The sequence below is a fragment of the Hypanus sabinus genome, chromosome 3 (genome assembly GCF_030144855.1).
Source record: "Hypanus sabinus isolate sHypSab1 chromosome 3, sHypSab1.hap1, whole genome shotgun sequence".
Taxonomy (NCBI): Eukaryota; Metazoa; Chordata; class Chondrichthyes; order Myliobatiformes; family Dasyatidae; genus Hypanus; species Hypanus sabinus.
Window position 1 is genome coordinate 21,123,723 of NC_082708.1, and position 16,812 is coordinate 21,140,534.

General features: G+C 38.0%; 1 protein-coding gene across 4 annotated transcripts in view; it reads left to right on the forward strand.

Annotated features, from left to right (window-relative positions):
- The window catches only part of cyfip1 (cytoplasmic FMR1 interacting protein 1), a 174,740-nt gene that overhangs the window by 138,755 nt on the left and 19,173 nt on the right, over window positions 1–16,812 (forward strand). For all 4 annotated transcript variants that reach the window (XM_059963835.1, XM_059963833.1, XM_059963832.1 and 1 more), the window contains 3 exons: window positions 6,013–6,156; window positions 9,003–9,093; window positions 14,857–14,987. In XM_059963835.1, coding sequence (XP_059819818.1) covers window positions 6,013–6,156; window positions 9,003–9,093; window positions 14,857–14,987 — 366 coding nt within the window. The remainder of the gene's footprint in view (window positions 1–6,012; window positions 6,157–9,002; window positions 9,094–14,856; window positions 14,988–16,812) is intronic.

Consider the following 16,812-nt stretch of genomic DNA (forward strand, 5'->3'; position numbering starts at 1 on the left):
TCAGAAGCGAATCTGCTTCTCTTGTCAGTTTTAGATAACTTTTAATACTCTACTTCAAAAATATATCTATCTCATCTTTAAACAGTGATCTATCTTCTGGGGTTGAGAATGGGGCCCTTTAAGAGACTTTTAGATAGGTACATGGAGCTTAGGAAAACAGAGGGCTATGGGGAAGTCTAGTAATTTCTAAGGTAGGGACATGTTTGGCACAACTTTGTGGGCCGAGGGACCTGTATTGTGCTGTAGGTTTTCTATGTTTCTAATTCTGTGGATTCTCCACCGTCCATGAGAAGAAATTCCCAAGTACCCCAGTTTTAAATTACTGCTTTCTATTTTATCCTTGTGTCTGAGTCCCACTAGTGAAAATATCTCTATCTGCCTTATTATGGCCCCTTAAGGTTACTTGTATTTCAATAAAGTTACTTCTCATTCTTCAAAGAATACTCTTTCACCTGTCTGTGAAGGATCAGTACTTTATCTCAGAAATTAATCTAGTGAATCACTTTTAAACTACCTCCAATGGTAGTATATCTATCTTTAAATAAGGGGACTAAGTCTGTACATGGTACTGCTGGTACAGCCTTACTCTCTAACCCTTGTAATATTGTCTCTGAAAACCCCAACTCTGTAGCATTGAAAGCAAATGTGCCATTTGCCTTACAAATACTTGATGCACCCACATAGTGATGTTTTGTGTTTTATGTTCAAGCACACTAAGCGTCTCTCCATTTTGATAATAGTCTGCTTTTTGATTTCTCCAACCAAAGTACATAACCTCACAATTAAACTCCCATGTGCCAAGTTTTTACCCACTTACTTATCTACAGTATATCCTTTTACAAATACCATAATTACAGTCTGCCCTCCCATCTAATTTTGTGTCAACAGCAAACTTCAATACCTGACCTCCTCTTCTCTCTCCTTTCCAAAAATTTATTATGTAGATAGCAAATAATTGAGGGCGAAAGACAGATTTTTCAGGCTCTCCTCATTTCATTGGAGGCTCTCCTCCAATCAGCATCTTACAATTTTTTTTCAGTATGGTAACTAGTCTTCAAGTTAACATGTATTTCCTCAATGCTCTGAGATCTTATTCTCTAGCAGTGTGCAACCTTGAATGCCATATGGAAATCCAAATAGACTATATCCACATGTTCCCTTATATCACGTCTGCTGGCTATAACTTTGAAGAATTTCAGTAAGTTTGTCTTTTTCAATATTTTTATTAGTTTCTGCATAGAGGAATACAGAGTACAAGAAGATATATTATGTCAAAAGAAAAAAATTAACTAGTACCAAATACATTGTATTAAAAATTCAGTTACAATCACAAAACCCTGTATTCATAAAAATTAAATTAAGTTGTAATATTGAATATAATAATTTTGTTATACAGAAAAAAAATCTAAAACCACTACCAAGGTCAGAGCTGTTAGGAAAAGCAAGAAAAAGGGGGGAGAAAACCCTTATCATATAATAAAATTTATTATTAGCCACCATCTGTACTTTTACAACAAATCAAAGGTTTTGAAAATAACCCAAGAATGGTCCCCACCATGTATAAAAGTCTTGGCTAGATTCAAAAACTGAACATCGGATCTTTTCTAAATTTAAGCATGACATAACATCCTGTAACCATTGAGCATGAGTAGGCGGAACAGCATCCTTCCACTTAAGCAAAAACACCCTCCTAGCTATAAGAGAAATAAAAGCCAAAGTATATAAATCTGTTGTCTCCAACAATACCAAATAATGTGGTCAAAGAGTTCGGCTTAAAATTTACCTTGAAAAGTACCGACAAAGTTTGGAATACTTCCTTCCAGTATCTTTCAAGGCTCAGACGTGTCCAAAATATGTGAATTAATGAAGCTTCTCCATTATTACATCTATCACAGAAAGGAGATACATCCGAAAACAAACTGGATAGCTTATCTTCAGACACGTGAGCCCTATAAACCACTTTAAATTGTAAGAGGGAATGATGGGCACATAACGATGAAGTGTTAACCAATTTTTGATTTTGTCTATTGGAACGTTTCTCATTCCTAGCAACATACCATAAATATTGGATATTGAACCATTGTTAAAAGGTTTCAAATTAAAAATTGCATCTAATAAGTCCTTATCGGAACTTATAGGAAATGTATATAGTTGAGAATGCAGGAAAATCTCTAATTTGTAAATAACGAAAAAATGAGTTTTGAATAAACTATATTTAGCTGACGTTTGCTCAAACGAGAGAAGACTTCCTCCAACAAACAAATCCTGGAAGCATTTAATACCCAATCTGTCCCATTCTTTAAAAACTGAATCGGTCATCGAAGGTTTAAAATGATAGTTAAAACAAATGGGACTAGACAAAGAAAATCTCAATAGACCAAAGAATTTCCTAAATTGTACCCAGATCCTCAAAGTATGTTTAACTCCCAAATTTTCAGTTAGTTTACTAAAAAATAAAGGGAGTGAGGATCTGAGAAAAGAAATAATAGAAAATTTATTAACAGAGTTAATCTCTAAAGAAACCCATTTCGGGCAGTCCGCATGGTTAATATAATATGTCCAAAACATTTCATATATTGACGGCCCAATAAGATTTCATATATTGACAGCCCAATAATAAAACCTAAAATTTGGTAAAAATTTGGTAAAACATAAAATAATAAAACCTAAAATAATAAAATAATAAAACCTAAAATTTGGTAAAACATTTCATATATTGAAATTTCATATATTTGGTAAAAATTTGGTAAAACATAAAATAATAAAACCTAAAATAATAAAACCTACAATTTGGTAAAACATTTCATATATTGACGGCCCAATAATAAAACCTAAAATTTGGTAAAACTAAACCTCTGTTCTTCTTAGATTTTTGAAGATGAGTTTTGTTTAGTGGAGAATGTTTGTTTTACCATATATAAGAAGATATAATAGAATCGAGAGAATTAAATTCAGGGCTTAGGAATAAAAACAGGTAATGCCTGAAAAAGGTATATAAATTTAGGTAAAATGTTCATTTTAATAGAGTTGATTCGGCCAATCAAGGATAATGAAAAAGGTGACCAGTTTGATAGTGTCCTTTTTACAAAATTCAGTAAGGTAAGAAAATTTTCATTTAATAGGTATTTATAATTCTTGGTAATTGTTACGCCCAAATAGGTAAGTTGATTTCTTACAATTTTAAAAAGGTTAGTATTAGTTGATAACAAATTATTCAGAGGAAAAAGTTCACTCTTATGTAAATTCAGTTTGTTAGCTGAAAACTAGCTAAGACAAGAAAGTAGAGAATGCACAGGAGGTTGTGAAGTCTCGACATTAGAAATAAAAAGCAATAGGTTTTCAGCATAAAGCAAAACTTTATGAACAGTCTCTCTCCTTAGAATGTCAGTAGTATCATGAGATTCTCGAAAAGTAATGGCTGAGGGTTCTAAAGCCAAATCAAAAAAGTAAAGGGCTGAGGGAACAGCCTTGTCTAGTTCCACATTGAAGTTTAAAAGGTTTGGAATACTGAAAATGAGTAAGGACCCTATCAGAAGGAGATAGATACATTAATTTAATCCATTGAATAAAATTGGGCCCAAAATTAAATATTTCTAAAGTTTTAAATAAATAATTCCATTCAACCCGATCAAAAGCCTTCTCAGCATCCAAAGAAATCGCACATTCCGATATCTCCTTAGAAGGGGAATAAATAATGTTTAATAAACAGTGAATATTAAAGTGGGAATATCGATTTTTAATAAAACCCATCTGATCATCAGAAATGATAGGTGGTAAAATATTCTTAATTCTATGGGCCAGAACTTTAGATGAGATTTTAATATCAACATTAAGTAGAGAAATTCGTCTGTATGAAGAACATTCAGTTGGGTTCTTATTCTTTTTAAGAGTAAGCAAAATAGAAGCTTCATAAAAAGATTGTGGCAACCTACCCAGCTTAAAGGAGTCAGAAAAAACTGCACATAAATGAGGTATAAACAGTGAGGAAGAAGCCTTATAAAATTCGGCAGAAAATCTACCAAGACCCGGAGCCCTCCCCGCGTGTAAGGAATGTACAGCCTCGGCAATTTCCTCATATGAAATTGGTTGATCCAACTGTTTTCGGTTATCAACAGGAAGTGTAGGAATGTTTAATTGATCTTAAAAAATTGTTCATTACAGTGTTCTCTTTGGGAGTGTCAGAAATATAAGGTTTAGAATAAAATTCTTTAAAAATATCGTTTATTTCTAAATGGTCAGTTGTCCTATCACTACTGGCTTTACAAACTTCTTTAATTTACCATTTAGCTATAAAGGGTTTAAAATAGTTAGCCAATAATTTACCTGTTTTGTCTCCGTGGATATAAAATTGACTTTTATCTTTTAAAAGTTGAGTTTCAATTGGATATGTTGAAAGAAGATCAACATACCTTTTATATAAAGCAGGATCTGGAGCCAAGCATATTTTTGGTCTAATTGTTTTAACTGATCAGCTAAGTCAATTCTCTCTTTATTAGACTTTTTCTTGACACTTGCAGTATAGGAAATAATTTGACCTCTAATAAAAGCCTTAAAGGCATCCCATCTAGTAAGACTAAAAGTCTCTTCCAAAGTATTCTCTTGTAAATTTATCAAACATGGTTTTCTTTTCATAAAATCTTGTGGACTTGGTTCAAATGCATGAAGCATTTTTTTCTTTCTAACCCACCTCCACACAAGAATTTAAAATGCACATTTTTTTTCACCTCCAGTTTTGAAGACAATTTGTCGATCTAACAGTTCCTCTCTCCAGAGAAAGCAGACTAACCTGTTGTGTATTTTCAGCACATTGTTTTTCCCTGACTTGTAAATAATTGGCTTGTGGCTTGCAGCATCTCACTATCTTCTATGACTTTGTCTCCATTCACCACATAATCACAGAAGCAAATATGTGGTAAATGAATTATCTGCTATGCAATCATGTTTGTGCATGGAACCTGGCAGACTGCAGTTGTACTCAGAAGGTGAAGCTCCAAGACCTCAAGATAAGAAGGCCATGGAGAGGCAGGATTGAATATACTATTTAACTAATATGTATATTTTTCTATTGCACCTTTCTAACTTAGTTGGAGAGCTATTCCTCACATAAACTCTTTCTCCTATCTTTAAAAATCTTCCACTAGGATCTCTCTCTGCCACTTACATTTTGAAGGCATTTTATTGGAAACTGCTCATCTGCCTAATCATTCTACCATTTTTATGTCTGGTTTGTCATATCATATTCAATGATATGACAGACCAGATGCAAATTTGTTTAATCGTAAAAGTTTCTGCAATTCAGTATAGTCATTCTCTGGGCGATTACATTTTCTGAAATTGAAAGATCTGTTGATCATTACCCCAGTTTAGTTTCAGCTTGATCTTTGTGCAGACAGTTTTGAATGCAGTAAGCTAGCAAAGACATGATTTATTGTCTCAAAGAAATTATATCCAGCATTTCATCATTCCCTGAATGTAGCACCTCTAAATCATATACTGAAGTCTTTGAAGTTAGTTTGAATTAATCAGTTTTTGACTTGAGTACTCTAGATTCCACTACTAAACTCTGGTAAAGCACGAAAATATCATTTCCATGGCAGCCGTTCTGGTCTCCCAGGCAGAGGTTGCTATTGAAACATATTTTGAGGCTTTTTGGTGCTGTGAATTTTGTGAACTTCCTCAACTAATTTTCCATTGACTTGTAAGCTACATTAATTCATTTGTTCCCTTGATGCAGTTTAAGTCAGAGTATTATTAAAATTGAACATGTAATCCACAATGGCACCTCGCATTCAATTGTTAGAATGCACATGTTTGCTGTTATTAACAGAAGTGCATTGAATGGAAAATATTTTTGGGAGATCATGTAAGGTGAAAAGGAATTCCACCTTCCGAATTCCAGGTACTATGAAAATTGAACTAACAGCTATAGTTTACTTGCATGATAAAGGAGCTTATATTTTACTTTGGTCATAATAAAACTCCATATAACTGTTTTCATTGCTTCATTTATAGGCACTGAACTTGGCGTACAATACCATTTACAGCAACTACAAAAATTTTGTGGGTCCTCCTCATTTTAGAGCAATTTGCAAGCTCCTGGGCTACCAAGGAATTGCCGTGGTAATGGAAGAACTGTTGAAAGTTGTTAAGAGCCTGGTAGGTATCTTTCATATATTTGAATGCTGCTATTTGCCTTTTGGACAGCTATTTAACTGTTACTTTTGAAAATTTATTGCTTATAACTTTAAAAGAAAATTTGCAAAATAGTGTACAAATTTTTTTTTATAAATTAGATTTATTTGTCACGTGTGCTGAAACAGTAAAATGTGTCATTGATGTCAACAACCAACACAGTCTGGGAATGTGCTGGGGACAGACTGCAATTGTCGCTGTACTTCCGGCACCAAAATAGTGTGATGCCCTGGTTCATGTTTTTACTGTTATGCTGTATGTTTTTCATTTTGGCAGTTCTGTGAGAGCAGTCTGTTCTGTTTTCATGCTTGTTTGGGTTACTGTTGAAGTGAAGAGATGAGGAGAAATGTGTGCCATCCAATTAGGATGGTCGGATTAAGTGGAGGTTTCTCTGGTGAGGGACACTAAGGTTGGGCTTAGGGCTTTTGTTCAAGAGGAGGTGAAGAGAGAAGATGCTGGGGCGATCTGGTCGTAGCATACGATCCGGTGGGAGTCCATTTGAGTTGGATTATGAGCGACGTTCAGAAGGTGGCGTGTGCTTTCACGCTGACCAAGGGCCCAGCACGCGAGTGACAGAGAAATTCAAGATGAGATCCAACTTGGTCACATTTGACTGTTTAATTAGAATGGGCCCTTTTTGTTATTCTTTACTAACCCTTTAGTTAAGATACATAAATATAATTCCTTTAATCGTATTCAGTGTACTGCCTGTTATTACATGGCATTAATTTGTAACAGAGTAGCAAATGACACAGCATCCACACAAACCGGAGTTTGGGGTGGGATCAAGTGCGTCTCAATGTTATGAGTTTGGCAGGGTTGGAAGTTGTCATCCCTAGACTTACTCAGCCAAGAAAATCAGGGTGTTTCAATAGCATTCCCACAACTTACTAACCTTAACCCATACGATTTTGGAATGTGGGAGGAAACTGGAGCACCCAGAAGAAACCCATGTGGTCACAGACAGAACGCACTCATTACGGACAGCGGCAGAATTGAACCTAGATCACTGGTGCTGTAAAGCATTGTGCTAACAGTTATGCTACCATGCCGCCCATGTGCTTTGTCGTTTGAGGCCATTTTATTTTGTTTTTGTCAAGAACCATAAGATTGTTTTCCCAGATTGCAAAGAATAGGTAGACAATTACATTGGGTACAATGGATAGAATGGGCTGAAAGATGGCAGATGGAATTTAATGCTGATAAGTGTGAGGTGCTACATTTTAGTAGAACTAATCAAAATAGGACATACATGGTAAATGGTAGGGCATTGAGAATGCAGTAGAATAGAGTGATCTAGGAATAATGATGCATAGTTCCCTGAAGGTGGAATCTCATGTGGATAGAGTGGTGAAGAAAGCTTTTGGTCTGCTGCCCTTTATAAATCAGAGCACTGAGTATAGGAGTTGGGATGTAATGTTAAAACTGTACAAGGCATTGGTGAGGCCAAATTTGGAGTATTGTGTACAGTTCTGGTCACCGAATCATAGGAAAGATATCAACAAAATAGAGAGAGTACAGAGGAGATTTACTAGATTGTTACCTGGGTTTCAGCACCTAAGTTACAGAGAAAGGTTGAACAAGTTAGGTCTTTATTCTTTGGAGTGTAGAAGGTTGAGGGTGGACTTGATAGAGATTTTTAAAATTATGGGGAGAATAGATAGAGTTGACCTGGATAGACTTTTTCCATTGAGAGTAGGAGAGGTTCAAACAAGAGGACATGAGTTGAGGGGTAAGGGGCAAAAGTTTAGGGGTAACACGAGGGGGAACTTCTTTACTCAGAGTGTAGCTGTGTGGAACGAGCTTCCAGTAGAAGTGGTAGAGGCAGGTTCGATTTAGTCATTTAAAAAAAAAATTGGATAAGTATATGGGCAGGAAAGGAATGGAGGGTTATGGGCTGAGTGCAGTTAGGTGGGACTAGGTGAGAACAAGCGTTCAGCATGGACTAGAAGGGCCGAATTGGCCTGTTTCCGTGCTGTAATTGTTATATGGTTATTACACAAATGCAACAACAGACCAAAATCTAGCAATTTTTAAAAATTTATTTTGAGAGTTCATATATATCTAAATTATAGTAAAAATTCAAATCAGGATAATGATATTGGGTTGGGGGGAAGGGGCTAACTGGCTGTGTAACATTTTACAAACCTAAATATCAAATGCAGCTGCAAAATACTCAATGGTGAGTATTGGCTTTCAGTGTGAAATTTGCTAATTTGCAAATCACTTTGATATGGGTAAAATTCTAAAAAGGAAGAAATGCTGTATAAAATATCTGATCTTCTATGTTGGTCCATAGTCCCAGAGTTTGTTTTTGACAATTTTGTGTATTTATTTTAGTTAGAAAATTTGTATGTTGATTTAGAGACAGCAAGTGTTGTTTTGAGATATTGGTCTGAAAATATATTGAAAAAACGGTAATTGAGTGTGAACTGTCAATATGATTATTGCAATATGGTAATTTTTGCACAAGTGCAGTTTGTCAGGACAAATGTGGTATTTTCACATCATGTTTAAAACAATTCTGACATTTCTAATATTACATTTATAATTTTTGATAGCCTGTGTGACAACCTCAAGACCATGTATCAGCAAGGTGCTGAGAGAATGGTGTAGCAAAGAAAGATGTTTGTTTCTGAAAGTCATCACCAGGGCTCAAAATTCTGTGCACAGATTGTGAAATACAGTACAAAATGTAGCTGTTTTAGAGTGTTGAGCTTTTCTGGCTGGTAGCCAAGGACCAAGGGTCGTGTTTGATTATAAAATGCTGTGACGCTGGTGAATCGTTGTTTTTATATTCTTAATTTCAGCTACAAGGAACCATTTTGCAGTATGTAAAGACTTTAATGGAAGTGATGCCTAAGATCTGCCGTTTACCCAGACATGAATATGGCTCCCCAGGTTAGTAATACTAATAGACTCTAAATTCATAGAAAAATGTCTATTACTAAAGATTAAGTTGTGCAATGTGGAAGATAAACACCTGCTGTTCCTTATTAAATAAAATTGGTAGATCAGTTTCTTAATTCTCTTCCCCTGAAGTAGATTCTTTAGGAATACATGGTGATGAGCAGGCCATTTGGTTAAACATGTCGAAGGTGGTGGTCATGCTTTGTTAAAGCATCCTCCCAACTGTTATAGTGTAACTTATAGCATAATCTTTTCCTTTGTGAGCTTTTTCAATTTCTTCTACATGCTATAATGCTGAAAGATGCTCGAAATCTGAAATGAAGCAGAAAAAGCTGCAAATATACAATGCTGCAGATCTGACAACAGTCAAATAGTCAAGCAGATTACTTGTGGGAAATTGTGCTGAGCTTGAATGTGGAGCAGATGATTTACTTGACTAGCCAAATGATGCAGTGAGTTTAAGGCAGAATACAGACAGTACTGTGGTTAGGGGAATTAATTTGAGCTGCTGACTTGCTCTCAGATTGCTAGCACTGATTCCTGCAGCTGGTTTCTGAGACCTTCCGGTGATAGTCAGTAATAGTAACTGGTGCTTCCAGTTCTTTTTCCAAGGAAGTGAGTATGTTTCCACTCGCCATTTTGTAACAGTGCGGGTTTAGTAATTGAGCAAGGTAATGATTGAAAGATCTCAATGCTAATGCATAATATATAGCATTGCATCAAGCTACACTACACAGAAACAGAAGATTTGGCTTAACCAGTTCATACCAGCGCCGATACTCCATCCAAGCCCCCATTTTCCATCACTAAAGCTATTAGTGCAACCTCTGTTCCCTTCATCTGCATGTGCACGTCCATCTTCCCCTTCAGTGTATCTATGCTATTCACCTGTAATCATCCATCAGCTCCATTTGTTAAAAATAATGCATATTTTGAACTAACCCAGCTACATTCCTCTGAGGATAGCTGTAGCCTTTTTCATCGGCATTGCACATTGCAAGTATTGGTTAGGGTTAAGAATGAATTATTGCATTCCTAAATTTTGTTTTTAATAGGGTACAAGTTCAATTAATTGAATTGTAAATCAATACAACTTTTTTTCAGACATGTACATATGTCTACCAATAAGATTCTATCTCCCTTATTTTGATAATTTATACACTGCCTGATTTGAGACCAAATTTTCTGTGACAAAATCCTAGCACTATTTAACATAAGACTGTTCTGTTATAGCTCAATACAACATCAAAATTATTTCTATTGATGTTAGCTATAATAGAGTTAATAGTTATAATAACTCCATAAAGTGGTAAGCTCCATTCCTGCCACATTGGATACTCATCAATATGCTTACCAACGGAACCTCTCTGACAGATGCCATGGCACTGTCATGCACCTGTCCCTGACACACCTAGAAAACAAGGACACGTGTCAGAATGCTGTTTCTGGGTTATCAACGCTATTATCCCACAGACCTTGGTGAGCAAACTCCCAACTCCTCCGTCTAAATATATCGCTGATCAATAGTCAGTAGTTCCATTTGATTTCAGAGAATGTAAATAATATACAACCCAAAATTCTTGTTCTTCGCAGACATCCACAAAAACAGAAGAGTGCCCCCAAAGAATGAGTGACAGTAAGATCATTAGAACCCCCAAAACCCCACTCCCCCACATACATAGAAACCTTCAGCACATTACAGGCCCTTCGGCCCACAGTGTTGTGCTGGCCATGTAACCTACTCTAGCAGCTGCCTTGTATTTCCCTACTGCATAACCCTCTATTTTTCTAAGCTCCATGTACCTATCTAGGAGTCTTTCAAAAGACTGTATTGTATTAGTCTCTACCACTGTCACTGGCAGTGTTTTCTACATGTCCAACACTCTGGCATCACCCTTGTACCTACTTCAAAGCACTTTAAAATATGTCATGTTGTTTTAGCCATTTCAGTCCTGGACAAAAGCCTCTGGCTGTCCACACAATCAATGCCTCTCATGATCTTGTACACCTCTATCAGGTCACCTTTCATCCTCCATGCTCCAAGAAGAAAAAGCCAAAAAAAAGCATCAGCACCTTCCACCAAGCATGCAATAGCAAAGCCCATGATCGGCAGTATAACAGAAACTTGCTCACCCGACAGTTCAACATACCACAAGTTGACTCTTTCCCAAATAAAGGGATAGAGAGGTGTCCCCCTTTAACAGCAAGAAGGGAGACCAACAAAAACAACCAACTCACTGATTGTTGGACTTACTAACCAACAAAGCTCAGATAGTCAGGATGCACAACCGCTTTTCCCTCCCCATCATCCTTAATACGAGTGCTATCGCAGGGCTATTTTCTGAGCCCATTGCTGTGCACTCTGCTCATACATGATTGCACATTGCATAGAGTAATCACACTGTCAAGTTTGTCAGTGACAGGACAGTGGTGAGGCTCATCACCAGCAACACTGAGGTGGCCTACAGAAAGAAGATGAAAAGGCTCAAGACCTGCTGGCAGCTGAATTCTCAATTCTCTTCCTCAATGTCAACAAGTTAAAGGAGGTAGTTACTGACTTCAGGAGAACCTGCACCATCCACACCCTCAGTGACATGGCAACAGGAACGGCGAGCAGTTTCAAGCTCCTGGATGTGCACATTTTGCACAATCTCTCATGATCCCAGAACACATCCTTCACAGTCGAGAAAGCTCACTAATGTCTCTACTTTCTGAGGAAGTTGAAGCAAGCTGGACTATACGCATCCATACTCACATCAATAGAGAGCATCCAAATCTGCCCATCGCATCAGACCCCCCCTGTTTATGGCCTGTTTGTCCCACTTGCATCAGGGAAGAGGCTATGTAGCATCCATGCCAGGACCACCAGACTCATAAAGTTACTTTCCCCAAGCAATAAGGCTGATCAACACTTCTACCCACTAACCCACCCCTCCACACTCCAACTACCATATTATTTATGTACAAGCACTGCTGTGTGCAGCAGCATCATTTTATGGACAAACACTCCAATCTATGTGTATAAGCTATTGTTTTTATTACTATCATTGTGATCTTTATCTTGCTGTGTATTTTTGTTCTACATCAGACCTGGAGTAGCAATTGTTTCATTCTCCTTTACACTTGTGTACTGGAAATGACATCAAACAGATAGGTACTTTATTGATCCCAAAGGAAATTACAGTATCACAGCAGCATTACAAGTGCACAGATATACAAGTATTAGAAAAGTAAGAAAGAATAAAAAATAAGACCACAAATAGAAGGGGTTCATCACTTCCCAAAATGTAGATTGACTCATTATAGAGCCTAGCAGCCAAGGATAAGAATGACCTCCTATAACGCTCTTTTGGAGCAGGGCAATTGTCTTAGTCAATTACTAAAAGTACTCCTCTGTTCAGCCAAGGTGGCATGAAGAGGATAAGAAAGATTGTCCAGAATTACCAGGATTTTCCATAGGGTCTTTTGTTCTACCACAGCCTCCAGTGTGTCCAGTTTCACTCCTATAACAGAGCCAGCCTTTCTAACCAGTTTATTGAGCCTGTTGGCATCACCCATGTTGATGCCATTGCACTACGTAAACTACTAGAAGATTGTACTGGTGATAAAAGACTGGTAGAACATGTGAAGGAGAGGCCTACATACTTAAAAGGACCTCAATCTCCTCAGGAGGTAAAGGGAACTTTGGCCCTCTTGTACACAGCCTCTGTGCTCCACTCAAGTCTGTCATCCAGGTGCACCCCTGGATACTTGTAGGCCATCAGCACATCCATGTTTTTACCATCAATAGTAACAGGGAGCAGTGCCGACTTAGTCTTCCTAAGGTCCTTCCCCATCTCCTTTGTCTTACTGATATTCAGCTGCTGGTGATTCCGCTTGTGCCATCTGACAAAATCCTCTACTAGGGCCCAGTATACACCCTCCCTTCCTCCCTTTGTACACCAACTTTTTCTGAGTCATGAGAGAATTTCTGCAGATGACATGACTCAGTATTTTATCTAAAGTCCAATGTATACAGGGTAAACAAGAAAGGAGCCAATCCAGTCCTCTGTGGGGCCCCAGTGCCGCTTATAGCCATGTCTGACACACAGCTCTGTGTGTGTGGCCTGCCAATCAGGTAGTCCATTATTCTTGATAGAATGGAAGTTGCCAGCCTGCATTGATTGGAGTAATCTTTAATGAATGAAGTGAACAATTGGCATTCTTTCTCAGTGTCAAAAACAAGAGGAAGTGCTGGAAATCCAAGCAACATACACAAGTGTTTTTTTTTCATTCATTGAAAAATCATCCAATCCCAAATAATCAGCTTACATCTGCATATACTTTGTTTCTTTGTGAAAGGAGAATTACATTCAAAGTTGTTTAAATTTATTGTTCTTTTATTGTGGCATGCTCATAAACTTTATTTCAGTACCTGATCTGGAGCTCTGCCCTATCAGACCTGCTATCTGATGGAACCAGTGTTTGATGGGTTATGTTGTCCCTGTCTATGCTCTTCACACAAGATGATAACCATCAAGAGTATCACAACACAGAAACAGGCCCTTCAACTCATCTAGTCCATGCAGACCTGATCTTTCTGATACCATCACTACACCATACAATCTGAGAACCCTGTGAAAATTGTTGGTGGTGTTAGGTCTTGGGCTGCAGAATGCTAAGCAGGGCAATGTCAGATGGAATTCGATCCTAGTATGAATAGAACATATACCGTGAGTGGTCAGGCCATTGGAAGTACTGACAAATATACGGATCTTGGTGTATGTCCAAAGATCCCTGAAGTAGCACAGGTAAATAGGATGATGAAGAAAGCATGGAGGATACTTACAGAGAGAAGAGTATAAGCATAGGAATTCAGGGTCAACTTAAAAAAACGTTGGTTACCCCACTGCTGAAATATTATAGCTACACTACGGGAAGAATGTGGCTACACTGGAGAGGATACAGAGGGCGTTGCCTGGAATGGAATATTTCAGTTATTAGGAGACTGCAGAGGAGGCTTAGGGAGGATCTTGATAGAAGGATGGTTGTCGTATCTGAGTGGCTAAAGCAGTGGACTCGAAACCTGTTGGTGTTTCCCCACACAGGTTTGAAATCTTGACAATTACCTGTTTCTAACATTTTCTATTGAGCAGCAGAGTGGTACATTGGAAGTTGAAAGATTGAATCCTCGGCCCATTATTAAGCGCAGCACAGTAGCAATTTCGCTGTTGTCTTTAAGGAGTTTGTATATTTTCCCTGTGATCTCGTTGGTTTCCTCTGAGTGTTCTGGTTTCTTCCCACATTCCAAAGTTGTTGGTAAATTAATTGGTCACAGGGTGTGATTGGGTGGCAGGGGCTTGTTTTCCAGAAGGGCCTTGTTACTGTGCTGTATCTTGAAATAAACTTTAAAAAGTTTTATGAGAGGCATAGAAGGGATAAATGGAAGTAAATTTTTTCCCATGGCAGAAGTGTCTTAAACATAGGTTTAAGGTGAGGAATAAGAGATTTAGAAGGGATGAGAGAAATAAGTTTTTCACCCAGAGAGTGGTAATCTGGATCTCATAAACTGAGGAGATAATGGAAACAGATATTCTCACAATGTTTAAGAACTATCTGGATGAGCAGTTGAATCAACAGGGCATAATAAGCTATGGGCAAAATAGTGTTTAATCGGATAACTGTGTATGGCTACTTGGCCAATATGAACAGTTTAGATTAAAGGTCTTGTTTCTATGTTGTGTGTCTCTGACTCGAATATTTGTTTCTAAACAGGAATTCTGGAATTCTTCCACCACCAGCTAAAAGATATTGTGGAATATGCAGAACTGAAGACTGTATGCTTCCAAAATTTACGAGAAGTTGGAAATGCGGTCCTCTTTTGTCTTCTAATCGAGCAGAGTCTGGTAGGTAGAACTGCTCATTTCTAAAGTACCAGGAATTAGTGGACATGCTCAGAATTCTACACAACAATTACATTTCAGTTCTTTACAATTGTGGCATGTTGGAACATTTTGATTAACTCCATAAGGTTTATAAAATATTGGCAGGTATTACAAGGATGACTTGTGTACGTATAATGAGGCAGGAGGCTATTCAGTGGATTGAATCCAGTGAGGATCCTATTACCCTGTCCCTTACTACTTCACTCTAGCTCTTTATTCTGCCCCACATACTCATCAACTTCTTGTTTGTTTGTTTTTAATCACTTATCTACATTAATGCGAAATTTGGAATGAGTATTTGCTTATGACATGGGAGGAAACTTGGACATGGGGGTGTGTGCAGTCAGCACCCAACGTCAGGATTAACCTCGGAATCTGTGAGGCAGCTGTGCTCTGCCTCACCCTTCACTACGAAGTTCTTTCCTCCAGGATGTCTGATACATTCAAGTCCATGAAAGCCCCTCATAGCAGGGAGGTTTTATCTTCAAATAAATAAGCTAAAATCTGATGTACTTTCTCATTGTCTGCTTGGTTGCTAACAAGGAGTACGGTTGACTGGTAGTTTTAATTTGTTATGGTGTACTACTTATTATGCATGCTTGTACAGGGATTTAAACAAGTGGTTTTCAGATCTTCCAACGTCAGAATGAGGATAATTTATTCCACTTACAGTTCTGACTGCTTATAAAGAGGCCACCACTTATACTGCATCATTGAACTCAGTGCATGTGCAGCTCTATGGGAACTATTAATTTGGTTCTACTCCACAGCCCTGCAACCTTTTCTTTTTAAAAGTGCACTATACTTCAAACTTTTATTTGTGTCTCAGTATTGAATCATTCATTTGCATTTTATTCCTCTGACCCCCAGTTCTCCCTGATCAATATTCAAACAAAAACCTAGCCTGCTAACAATGCGTTGATCCATCACACATATCTGCTTCTGATTGAATTAAGAATTAACAGACAGACAGGAATACTTTAATGATCCCGAGGGAAATTGGGTTTCATTACAGTCGCACCAACCAAGAATAGTGTAGAAATATAGTAATATAAAACCAAAAATAATTAAATGATAGTAAGTAAATCATGCCAAGTGGAAATAAGTCCAGGACCAACCTATTGGCTCAGGGTGTCTGACACTCCGAGGGAGGAGTTGTAAAGTTTGATGGCCACAGGCAGGAATAACTTCCTATGACACTCAGTGTTACATCTCAGTGGAATGAGTCTCTGGCTGAATGTACTCCTGTGCTGAACCAGTACATTATGGAGTGGATGGGAGACATTGTCCAATATGGCATGCAACTTGGACAGCATCCTCTTTTCAGACACCACCGTCAGAGAGTCCAGTTCCACCCCCACAACATTACTGGCCTTACAAACGAGTTTGTTGATTCTGTTGGTGTCTGCTACCCTCAGCCTTCTGCCTCAGCACACAACAGCAAATATGATAGCATTGGCCACCACAGACTTGTAGAACATCCTCAGCATCATCCGGCAGATCTTAAAGAACCTCATTCTCATCAGGAAGTAGAGATGGCTCTGACCCTTCTTGTAGACAGCCTCAGTGTTCTTTGACCAGTCCAGTTTATTGTCAGTTCGTATCTCCAGGTATTTGTAATCCTCCACCATGTCCACACTGACCCTTTGGATGGAAACAGGGGTCACTGGTGCCATGGCTCTCCTCAGGTCCACTACCAGCTCCTTAGTCTTTTTCACATTAAGCTGCAGATGATTCTGCTCGCACCATGTGACCAAGTTTCCCACCGTAGCCCTGTACTCAGCCT